Genomic DNA, 12,362 nt, shown 5'->3' on the forward strand with positions numbered 1-12,362 from the left:
ACACACACACTACTCATGCTCTCCCCCCCCCTTTCTGTAGGCCGTTTGTTTCTGTTCTGGGTCACATGCTGTTTCTTTCATGAGGGGATTGGCTGTGTGATGTACACTGGGCTCTCCGGCCTCTCTGCACCCCTCCCTCCTCTGGACTGCACCCCTCCTCCCCTCCCCACGCCCCCTAGCAGCTTTGCACTCCATCGTGCTGCACGCAGCCTCCACACCCAGAAGTTAATCCACAGCATCGTCTTTCCCTCGCTCCTCACTCTCCCTCGCTCTCTCTTCAACTCTCTTTATTTCCGTGTTTCGTTTTATCCTTCTCCTTTCTTATTTCTTATGTTTCTGGCTTGCCTGAGGTGTCTGTCTCTCCCCCTCCCTCCCTCCCTCTATCCTCTCTCCCCCTCCCACTGCTTCCCCTCGGAGGGTGAGAGAGCCACATCACAAATCAACCCCCCCCCCCCCCCCTTTTCCCCTTCTCTTCTCCCCTTTTCTCTTTTCTATTTCTCTCCTCCTCCTCCTCCCTGAAGGGCGAGGGCCGATAGATCACCCAAGTCACGGTTCGCTCTCTCCCCCCCCCCCCCCCCCTGCAGGTGAAGCGGTCCCGTAGTAAAGGGGGTCTGGCCGGCCCCGATGGCACCAAGTCGGTGTTTGGTCAGATGTGCTCCAAGATGAGCTCCTTCAGTCCCGACAGCCTGCTGCTGCCCCACCGCGTCTGGAAGGTCAAGTTCGTGGGTAGGTGTCCCCCCCCCGTCCCCCCCCCGGCGGGGATGGCGGGGGTCCTGTCCCACTTCAAACTGTCCCTCCTGTGCACGTTGGCGGTGAATCAGCAGTGAGGCTGCGAGGGTCACACACAACACCAGAATGTGTCCAGTGTTATTTAAAGACTTTGCCTTCACACGTTATGTATCGTGACTATATATTTAAAAAACGAATACGTTTGGCAGTGGACAATTGAGAGTATCCTTGTGCATTCTGCAGGGGTTTTTATGGGCATGCAATATTAAGAATTGAGTTTCTCTCTTGTCTTCAAGGTTGAGTAGATGTTTATCCCCTCACTCACCTCTCCACCGCCCCTCCCCTCTCTCCCTCCAGGTGAGTCCGTGGACGACTGTGGCGGGGGCTACAGCGAGTCCATCGCCGAGATGTGCGAGGAGCTGCAGAACGGGCTCACGCCGCTCCTCATCGTCACGCCCAACGGACGCGACGAGTCCGGCGCCAACCGGGACTGCTTCCTGCTCAACCCCGCCGCCAAGTCCCCGCTGCACATGAACATGTTCCGTTTCCTAGGTAACCTTAAACCTGTGAATCTGCCGCCTGCCCACCTTTTATACCGGACCCCATTCTAGTGATGAAGTAACCCATTGAAAAGAAGAGTAAGGGGAGCAAGCTACACGAAATGTACAAGAAGTTTAGCTCTAGCTGCACAGGAAGTGGACAGGAAGTTTAGCCAGCTACACAGGACATTGGACAAGAAGTGTAGTTCGCTATGCAGGAAGTGGACAGGAAGTGTAAACGGAAGTTTCGCTAGTTATACAGGAAGTGGACTGGAAGTGTAAGATGAAGTTTAGCTAGTTATACATGAAGTGTGCAGCGAGCGACTTATGCAGCGAGCTTTACTACGTACATTGAAGGCAAAACAAGGGAAGAGACTGAACCATGGGGATAATTGAACGAATGTCTCTGATGAATATCCTCATTACCTTTCTTTAATGAATGTCTTTAAAAGAGTCTCCTAATTAAATTTTCCTTAATGAAGGTCTGTATTTAATATGGCTAATGAATGTGTGTGCAGGTGTGCTCCTGGGCATCGCCATCCGCACAGGCAGCCCCCTGAGTCTGAACCTGGCCGAGCCGGTGTGGAAACAGCTGGCCGGGATGAACCTCACCATCGCAGACCTCAGCGAGGTAGGCCACCCCAAACCCGTACCCACCCCACAAGCTTAGAACTTCTGTGCTCTGTTGCTATTATTATGTACTCACTGCTTAAGGAGTATTGGAGTATAAGTAGTATCGATGCTATACCACTTTGATACTTGGTACTGGGTTTCATACAGTACTACTTGAATACTAGGATTTGAGGGTACTTGGGAAAAAACAAAGAATCGCACCTTCCCTGTGAACCTCCTCAGCTTAGGTGTTTGCATAACTTTATGAAAGCGCTCAAGCCTCCTTATCTGTTAAATCAGAGGTATTCTGTAGAGGACACATTCCTGGCCAGATTACAACCTAAAGCTGCTCTTTGAGTACCAGCAGCAACACTCGCGGTCGCAGAGTGCCCGCAACCAGAATAGTCCCAGAATCAAGCACTCTTTAAAGGACCTATTTGTAACCACTGTACTGTACTGAATCTCAAAATGACCACGATGTGTCATCAGAGAGGAAGCAAAACATACTGTTCTCGCCGACAGCGATGCTAGAGCCAGTAGGATCTCCTTTAAACGTCCGTTCTGGGTCAGAACGTTTGTTTTTGTCTTTTCCTGCGTGTTGTGATCCACCATTCTAATTCAAACAAATTGGAACACAAACACATCGTGCTGAAACCACGGAAGCAGGCAAACTATCTGGATCAACTGAGATTGTACTAGATTTTACCCATAGCCTCGTCCTCCTTTGAGAAGGCTCCATGTCCAGAGCTATGCTCAAACACGGGTAAATCTTGGAGCTGCATTCAAAGATGGAGACTGCTTGGAGAACGCAGAGATTCGAAGACGTATGCCACCTTAGCTGGTTTATAATTCGCAAAAAGGAAAAAATCCAAATGTAGCTGATCAACTAACATTGTTGCACTCGTCTCATCTTGGGTTTGTGTTCGCTCAGCAACCTGGCAACCCCTGTGAGCTTCAGGTCTTCAGATTTGGGTGGACAGAGACAACTCTTGAATTTGGGTTGCAGTACCCATTTTACCTCAACAAGATTGTAGTTTGTCTTCAAGCACACAGATAAGCCGGCACTACTTTCAGCGCTGGGATTGTTAGGCTACCTGGGATGCACCACCCACCGGCTGCCCTCCGCCGAGACTACCCAGCCGGGAGCAGGTGATCGTATAATTGCGTGAGCGGCGCCTCACAGGTAGTCTAGATCACAGTGCCAAAAATAGTGGCACATTATCTGTGTGTTTGGAGGCACATCGTAATGGCAGACGTTATGATTAAGCGACTATTCGGAACGCATCGGAAGTCTTTCGAGGGAAATTGAAAGTGTTTTCCCCTCACATGCACAGGAGCTATGCTACAGTAACTCTGAACGTCAATGGAAGTGGCCAACGCAATGTTGAATTTGGAGATAAAAACGGAATTAACTTTGTCTTGAGTCTGGGCAAGACAAGCAAAGGCATATATCAGCGTATCTCTTCAACATCCAAATGCATAATTAATCTGGAAAGTAAACCACAGTTTTTGAGGTCATTTGAATGTAAATAAACTGCCAAAGTGCCCCACAGAGACCCCCCCCCACAGAGGTTCATGGCCCCTTTCCTAGAACCGTGTCGTCGTTAAGCCGACAAAGCTCTTATCCAGCGTGACTTACATGTGAGACAATCTCACCATACCATCAACATTTGATGCTATAAAAAAAGTAACATTTCAATAAAACAACAGAGCGATGTGAAGCTCTAGGAATCAGAAAAGGAAAGTAGACCCACTGAACTGCGCATCTTCCCTCGGGTAGAAGGCCTTTTTGTGGCGGAGGCGTTGCTCTTTGCAGGCTCATGTGCTCCAGTTTTCCCCTCAGCGTGTGGGCCGTGGGAGACCTCCCAGAGCACGCTGCTATCATGAGCCTGGGCGACAGCGTAGGAAGCTAGGAGGAGCTCCTCCGCTCCACAAAGACTCCTTCTGTCTCCTCGCTGTAGCCTTGAGACGCTGGAAAGGTTGTGGAGACGGGAGCACGGCACAAGACCGCGAAGGCGTGCACCTCAGAGAGCAGACCGCAGCCAACGCACGGGCCCAAGAACAAGCACACAACACAATCGCGCACACCGTTTGTCCAGGATGCATAGCCAATGTTGACACTAAAATCTTTCTATAGGGATAGTGTTATGGTTACAGTGGCTAGTGTGCTGCTCCCCCATTCAAGATCAACCAGTAGGGAATCCTAGAGCTAGACGCCCCCTAACCTCTGCCTGTTCCCTAATTACATGTATCTGGTGATCTCAGTGGATACCATACCGCAAAAATGTATTTCACAATCTCAATCTTGGCCCGAACCATGAGGCAAGCGTTTCCCATGACGACCCTTGACCCCTTAGCGTGTGTGTGTGTTCCCGGCAGGTGGACAAAGACTTCATCCCGGGCCTGATGTACATCCGGGACAACGAGGCGACGGCGGATGAGTTTGAGGGCATGACGCTGCCCTTCACGGTGCCCAACGCCAGCGGGCAGGACATCCAGCTCAGCTCCAAGCACGCCCACATCACCCTGGAAAACCGCGCCGAGTACGTCCGCCTGGCCATCAACTACAGGTGAGCAGGGGGGAGGGGCCTGGTCGGCATGGATACACCTGGGAGGTTCTCTGTCGGTGGAGCGGTCAGCTATAACACACTCGTTGGATACAGAGGGACGCTCCCACATTTTTAAACGTTGTTGTTGTTGTTGTTGTTTGGGTGAGGTTGTGTTTTGCCATGTGACCTGATGAAATGTCTCCCTTTCTTCTGTCCCCCTCCCTTCTCTTCCCAACCCTGTACTTCCTTTCTCCTCTCCTCTCCAACCCTCCTTTCTCCTCTCTTTTCCTCCTCTTCTTCTTCCTCCTCCTCCTCCTCCTCCTCCTCCTCCTCCTCCTCCTCCTCCTCCAGACTCCATGAGTTTGACGAGCAGGTGTCGGCGGTGCGGGAGGGGATGGCGCGGGTCGTGCCTGTACCCCTCCTCTCTCTCTTCACCGGCTATGAACTGGAGACCATGGTAAACACAGTTTGTTTGTCTGTGTGTGTTTGTTTGTTTTCTGCATGAAAGCCTCGGCGCTCTCTCACGTGTTCAATGCTCCCATGATATCAGCCGTGTCCATTTCTCTTACCTTCTGCCCTTAACTCACCCTGTTCTCCTACCCCCCACCCTCTCCCCTAACTCACCCTGTTCTCCTACCCCCTACCCGCTCCCCTCACTCACCCTGTTCTCCTACCCCCCACCCTCTCCCCTAACTCACCCTGTTCTCCTACCCCCCACCCTCTCCCCTAACTCACCCTGTTCTCCTACCCCCTACCCTCTCCCCTAACTCACCCTGTTCTCCTACCCCCCACCCCCTCATCTACCGCTCTCTGTCCTCTACCCCACCCACTCTCTCCCCTACCACACCCCCTTTACCTTTCTCCTCCTCTTACTCTTCTACACCCCCCCCCCTCCCCCACCCTCTCATCTACCAAACCACTCGCTCCCCCACTCTCTGCCCTGCCTCACCCTCTTCTCTGCCCCCACCCTTATTTACCCTAACCCTCTATCCTCTTCTACACCCTCTCTCATCCACCTCTCTCCCCCGTACCACACCCACCCTCCCTTAATCCTCCCTCTCCCCTTACCCATCCTCTCCCCCCATTACTCCCCTCTCATGTCCCCCACCCTCTCTCTTGCCCCCCCCCCCCCCCCCCCACCCACCTCCCCCCTCCCCCTCAGGTGTGTGGCAGCCCGGACATCCCCCTCCACCTGCTCAAGTCGGTGGCCACCTACAAGGGCGTGGAGCCCACGTCCCCGCTCATCCACTGGTTCTGGGAGGTGATGGAGTCCTTCTCCACCACGGAGCGCTCGCTGTTCCTCCGGTTCGTCTGGGGACGCACGCGCCTGCCCCGCACCATCGCCGACTTCCGGGGACGGGACTTTGTTGTGCAGGTGAGTCACCGGTGGACGTTGTCTGGGTTTGTCCGGGTTTGTCTGGGTTTGGGTTGCAACACTTTTAAAAGCTTTCCGGTTATCTTCCATGACGATCCCTGCAGGTCAAACACTTATCACTAAGATAATTGGCCAAATGCCTACGGTCGTATTATGAGGAGTCGTCTCTTGCATCGAAACACAAAGGAAAGTGCCGTTATCAAGGTCTGTTCAAAAGGGTTTTGGATGGTTTTGAAAATGGTAAATGGACTGCATTTATAAAGCGCTTTTTTGTAGGGGCCACCCAAGGCTAGCCTGGCTCCGCCCGCCTAAGTACTTCCGCTCAATTTGAATTTCCCTTCAGTACTAGGTCTGGACCTGCTGTATGTAATTTGGTTTTCTGGTGCCGCCACAGCAATCAGCGAACAGAGGGCGTGTCTGAGAACAATGACGATGAAGTCGTAGTTGGTAGTTGATTTACAATGTGCAATTTTTCCCTGATAAATTAAATTTGACGAACAAAACCTGCAGCTGTCGTTGACGGACATTTCGTGCAGACGCGCAAGGTGTTTGGTTTGTGTACAACCTGCGCGTGATTCCCGGCGCATGACATACGTACAACCAAACGTTAGCGATTGGTTATGGCAGATCCAGAGTGGCACTGGGCAGATCCAATCATGTTAAACTTCAACAGACACCGCCTTCAAGTGAGTTAACGTTTGTCAATTGATTAGGTCCAGACTCTCTGTACAAATTAAATGAAATGAAGTGAAGTACGAGAGCCTGGTAGAACCAGGCTAACCCAAGGCCCCATTGCCAGACAATCACCCATTCATGCACACATTCACACACCGACGGTGACGGCTGTCGCCTTAAGGTGCGGCCACACCAGACGTGTATCTCGCGTACTTCGCGTCTAAAATCGCCATTTTTTCCATAGGGAACCATTGGTTTAATACGCGTATTACGCGTTTCACGCGTAATACGCGTATAAGCAACATTGTACGCGCGTATAGCGCGTATGTGGCGCGTATATTTACGCGCAATACGCGCTATACGCGCGTATATCGCGTACATTTCAAGAGTTCAAAAAATTTAACTTTTTAACGCGAAGTACGCGAGATACGCGTCTGACGATTAGCCTCGTTGCCCAATCAGCGTTGAGCTTGACCCGACGTCACGGCAGAGAGTAGTGAGCTTGGACAGAAGCATACGGCCGACATCTTTCTTTTTTCTGTGTGGAATAGTAACATAGTTACGCCATTAATGCTTTTATGGAAACATTTCTAGCGAGAAATGTGCATTTTACTTTCATAATGTTCGCTCGGTGAATGTGAAGATGTTTGGTTTGATAGTTATGACAAAGAGGGAACGCTCCGTTCACTTCCATGGACAGAGTCTCTGGTTACTAAGCAACCTCAACGTCTTGGCGGACTATATATCTGCCTGATCAACACTACGAATGCTGGAAACACACCAGACACACATGTGAAGTTATTTAACCCGATTATTGTTATTTATATCCGAGATTATTTAATCTAACCCGATCTAAACTCTATCACCCAAACACTGGCGGCGTTTTGGTTTCCTACCTCGGACTCCAGCGCAGCTTATCCTGGGGCAACACACACACACACACACACACACACACACCTCAAGCTGTGGAGCGGGAACCGGCCGCACCGCGGCATAGACACACACACACACCAACAGCCACAGCCGACACGGTACTGTAGTCTGGGTGGAAAATAGGAACATAACATAACAGGGGGGGGGATAGGAGGACGAGAGGGACGCTCCGTTCAAATAAGCAGGGACAAGGGACGCAGCTAGCGAGTGACTAGCGCGTATAGGCGCGTAGTGCGCGGAGGGACCAGTTTTGACACAACAGGGTCAAGCACAGTGGACGCGCGTATCTCGCGTAGAATTACCGAGATACGCGTCTGGTGTGGCCGCACCTTTACACCATGTAAGGCGACAGCCAGCATGTCGGGAGCAGTTAGGGTTTGATGCCTTGCTCAGGGACACCTCTCGAGCGCCGTCGCTAGGGGAAATCTGGATCGCACTGGCAACCTTTGCGGTTATTTCCGGGTACACTCGGCAGAGGGGGCGCCATTCCTAACGTTGGACTCAGGGTTTTGTCCTTTAACCACTGGACGGCTCCAGGTCCAGGATATCGGAGGCACTGCCGTGTTGTAACTCCAGCCTCTCCCTTAGCCCAGCCTAATATCACTCACCACCTCTGGCCGCCAATTAGCATAACCTCCAGATGGCGGAGCCCAAATCCAGAGCAGGTCTCCCTACATTCAGGGTGTGAAATGTCAGCCTCTGCTCTTTAAAGGGCAAGCACATGTTACGTCAAACTACAGGGACCGTCCTGAAGCAGCACCGCCAGTCAGTAGGCATCACCTGGGCTGAGTTGGCCATCACAGGTGTTATAAAAGAAAAACCCAACAACAGTCTTTTTTCCATTTAGGGGCTATGATGCTGTCCAGGCTTTCGCTCTCTCCCACAAAGCCACTCCCTATCACTGAAATCTAACTGGGGGGGGGGGGAGGTTGTAGCCAGAATTGTTTGTTGACGTTAGAACTCTTATAAAGTCTTCCCCTGCCTGACGGACCTGTCTTCTGCTTGTGTCCTGATTGGTTCTCCCCCCCCCCCCCCCACCCCCTTAGGTGCTGGACAAGTACAACCCCCCGGACCACTTCCTCCCGGAGTCGTACACCTGCTTCTTCCTGCTGAAGCTTCCCCGCTACTCGTGCCGGCAGGTGCTGGAGGAGAAGCTCAAGTACGCCATCCACTTCTGCAAGTCCATCGACACGGACGACTACGCCCGCATCGCGCTGTCGGGCGAGCCGGCGGCCGACGACAGCAGCGAGGACTCGGACAACGAGGACGCCGACTCCTTCGCGTCCGACTCCACGCAGGACTACCTGACAGGCCACTGAGCCCCCCCCCCCCCCCCTCGGCGTCTGAGGTGGAGGGCAGCCATGTTTATAAGATCTGAAGTATGTAGTTATGTATGTAAACACGTTTGTCGTACACGTGTTGTAAACCAAGCGAGCAAAGAGGGGGGGGGGGGGGGGGGGTGGTGAAGAAACATGTGCAATCAGCCCCCCTCTGAGAGCACTCTGAGCCGCAACAGGAAGTTGGACAGGAAGTGGAGATGTTGGAGACTTTATGAAGTTCTTGGAGCCGCCACGAGGATGAATGATGAAGATGTCGAGGATGATGATGATGTTATTGTTGTGTTTTCTGAAAAATTATGTATATTAGAGTTTAAAATAGCATAGAAACTCACGCCAAGAACTGCACTAGCCCTCTCACTGGCTCCTAGTCTGTACATAGAAATCAACGTGTGATTAAGACAAATATAAGTAGAGTTATCGATTACGTTCATGGCGGGGGTCTCTTTATAGAGTTCCTTTTTTTTTTTAAACGACAACATATAAAGGGGTTTGTTTTGTCCTTCAGAACTGACTAGCGGGTTGTTTTACAAATCCTGTACCCACCATCGACCGCCCTCATTACCTATGTGCACTGTCTCCATGACGAATGTATATATAATATGATTGTGCCATGTATTCACGAGAAAAACAAAGCTCATTCCGGTGTAATCAATGTTAATATGTTTCTGTGAATAAATTTAAATTAAAAGAACATGAACTGTGTTCGTTTGTATTTCTTGATGTCTTCAAACTGCCCAGGTGGGTTCAAGAATTCCTTATATTACAAAAACGTTTAGCCTGTATGGATCACATTAATGCCTCGGCCTATCATTTTTAAATGGGATGGAAATCTGCAATGTATCTCCTTGAGTATATGTTACGTGTGGATTAAGCTTGGCCTGAAAATGCGTGCTCGTGTGTTCGACAATTGGGTCACAGGTTTATTTCAGTCGGCAGGCCTGTCTTGCTTTCTACTTTGGGTTTTTGTTTTCCTCCGAATACTTATTTCTGCTCCCTGAAACACTCTTAAATGTCCATTTGTGGCAATATAACCACCATAATCATGGATGAATTCCCTAAATTAGCCGATCCTGTTACATCTGTGTTTGTTATGTGGGATTACAGAAACCAAGCGTTAAGCGCATAGCGCGCCAATCTGTCGGCGTGCGAACCGGATCGCTCCAGTGGGTTTCCAGTGTATCGTTAGTGTTCGCAGGGCCCCTCACGTGCTGAAGGGGGAGAACCTGATGTCGGTACGTCACCCTGGGCTCAGATCTCCTGGTACTGTGGGTCTCGTGCTGGAGCTTGGACACGCATTCCTCCGAGTGTGTAATACCAGCCGCGCCTAATAGGCCTATGGTGGTGTCTTTTCACCAGCAGAGTGGTTCAAAGATCTCCTCACACAATACACGGTTGACGTCAACGGAGAAGTAAATATAACAGGAAAGTTTAATTTGGGCTTAACATCGGAAGCAAATTCTTGGTGAGAACTAAGCTCGTCCCCCCCCACCCCCCACCCCCCCCTCACACACCCACCACACACACACACACACACACACACACACACACACACACACATACACATCCGTTATAATGGCAAAGTACACTATGGTGAGTGTCAGGTGATTCCAGTAGGCTACAGTCTGGTCTGGGAGGGAGGCTTGGTCCGTACCAACCCTCTCCTTCTAGGAAATGTTACGTAAGCCCTTTGAACACAGCTGGTCACGCGGTCACATTCCATCCCCTAGACATAGTGGGACAACGGCTTTATCACTGCATTATCTTTTGATCATGTGTTATTAAGTTGTTATGGTTCAATCAGACGTTATGTCTTATTTTGTAATCAAAATTAGGTAGTTCTAGGCAAAGTATTTTTTCTCGCAATCTTTTTATAATTTTTGATAATATTATGGTTATGGCCAACTCATCCTTCCACAACAATAAGGGACCGTTGTTATTCGACATAGCTCGAGGGAGTGCCGTCAGCTGCACAGTTCGTTTCGTTTGCACCTAACACTGAACAAGTAGCTGACGGACAGAGACTCCCGCATGCAGTCGCATGATGCCTGCGCTCGCACCCTACATAGGGCAACACGCGCACCGTCCCCGTTCATCGTCCCGCTGCGCCTGGCCGCCTTGTGATCTTCTCCACTCAAGCCTCGATGTTCATCTCTTCCCCACGTCACGAGGTCTCATTCTCTGATGCTGCTGGTCACACACACACCTGAGGCAGTAGGCCTATCCATATATCGATGAATAAATCTGTTTCAAGCTGTTGTAGCCAATCGGCTGAACGGCACTCAAGATCGCTTTTTTAGATGGTTGGTTATTTTTATTTTTTCTATATTACTTTGCGAACCATAAAATGTCAATGGACAAAATGTACCAACACACTGTTTCTAATTTACATTTTATCATCCAGGTACATAAAAGTGTGATTCACTCTCTTTTTCAAGGGTGATCTGATCTAGACCTTCACATTTTCAATAACGTGAGTACTTTTATCCATTGACAAATAATTTGTATGGGGTATTTGTGTTAAACCGCACTAAGCCTTTAAACCAGAATTCTCTCTTTCTTCTTCGGAGGTTGTTGGAGCCCCCTGGCACCGCATCACACTATCTGTTGGTCGTCACTATGTGACGCCACAAGCCCTTTTCGAACCCCAGCCCACATTGTTGTAAGTACAGCTGGCCAGCAGGTGACCTGAGCACCTCAATAGAAACGATTGTCTCTGCTTTCTGCTCTTCATGAGTAGGGGAAGATGAGCATACGCCAACAGACTGGACTGGTTGAGCTCCATTGTTTTAGGCAACAACATTTGGTTGTTGCCTATGTTGGTTCAAATTCTTGGTGATGCGAAACCGTATAGAAAATGGAAGCAGAAGATATCTGTTTGGACATAAATATTATAAATATTCAAACACAAACACTGTCCGGGCAACTCAGCATCTCAATCTGATAAAAAAAAAAAAAAAAAAAGACTTAAACCCTGACCTTCGACCTGTCTGACCCCACAACACCCTAAATCTCCTTAACAATGTCAAGTGACGGATTTGGTTTGTTAATATCATGACCTGCCACTCCGTTGCCCTAGCGAAGCCGTTCGTGAACAGTTTATGTTCACACACTCATATTCATGCTCGTTCATGTTTTGCTGTGGGAGGAGGAGGGGAAGGAGGAGGGAGGAGGATAGAGGAGGGGGAGGCTTGGGGTTTCTTTCTAAGAATCAGGAGAGGATGTGAAACAAGCCTGCTGCCTATTCCACCACTGAAGCCCTCTCTCTACCACCTCTCTGCACTGGCTCTCCCCCAGGCCACTGACCTGCTGTTCCTCCAGATATACGGCCGAGGAGCTGGTTCCTTAGGTCTCTGAGAACGAGCAGCAGCAGGAGACCCCACACACGGCCTCCGTCCCCACTTCAGACCACCTATAGGCCTTCTCCAAGACCTCCACACAGCCACCAAGGCTCATGGACTAACTCAAGCCTCCAAATTCGGACTACATACCAGGCGGTAACCCTCCATCACGTTATCATTAGTATTTTTTTTATTTAAACCTCCCTTTTTTTTCTAAACCAAGATCCTTTTTTTTACCTTCGACATCACCATCATCATCTTCCTCGTTTGTA

At 50.1% G+C, this 12,362-nt stretch overlaps 1 protein-coding gene across 6 annotated transcripts in view; it reads left to right on the forward strand.

The window, feature by feature from the left end:
* The window catches only part of herc2 (HECT and RLD domain containing E3 ubiquitin protein ligase 2), a 69,437-nt gene extending 59,656 nt beyond the window's left edge, over positions 1–9,781 (forward strand). For 4 of the 6 annotated variants that reach the window (XM_056604467.1, XM_056604468.1, XM_056604469.1 and 1 more), the window contains exons 85-91: positions 585–726; positions 1,087–1,281; positions 1,787–1,899; positions 4,260–4,450; positions 4,781–4,886; positions 5,592–5,804; positions 8,459–9,779. In XM_056604467.1, the coding sequence (XP_056460442.1) occupies positions 585–726; positions 1,087–1,281; positions 1,787–1,899; positions 4,260–4,450; positions 4,781–4,886; positions 5,592–5,804; positions 8,459–8,731 (1,233 nt within the window). In that variant the 3' untranslated portion in view covers positions 8,732–9,779. Of the gene's footprint in view, positions 1–584; positions 727–1,086; positions 1,282–1,786; positions 1,900–4,259; positions 4,451–4,780; positions 4,887–5,591; positions 5,805–8,458 lie in introns of all 6 variants that reach the window. The other 2 variants (XM_056604470.1, XM_056604472.1) reach the window with 2 other exon arrangements.
* Positions 9,782–12,362: the final 2,581 nt, after the last annotated feature.

Source organism: Gadus chalcogrammus, chromosome 12, assembly GCF_026213295.1.
Source record: "Gadus chalcogrammus isolate NIFS_2021 chromosome 12, NIFS_Gcha_1.0, whole genome shotgun sequence".
Lineage (NCBI taxonomy): Eukaryota > Metazoa > Chordata > Actinopteri > Gadiformes > Gadidae > Gadus > Gadus chalcogrammus.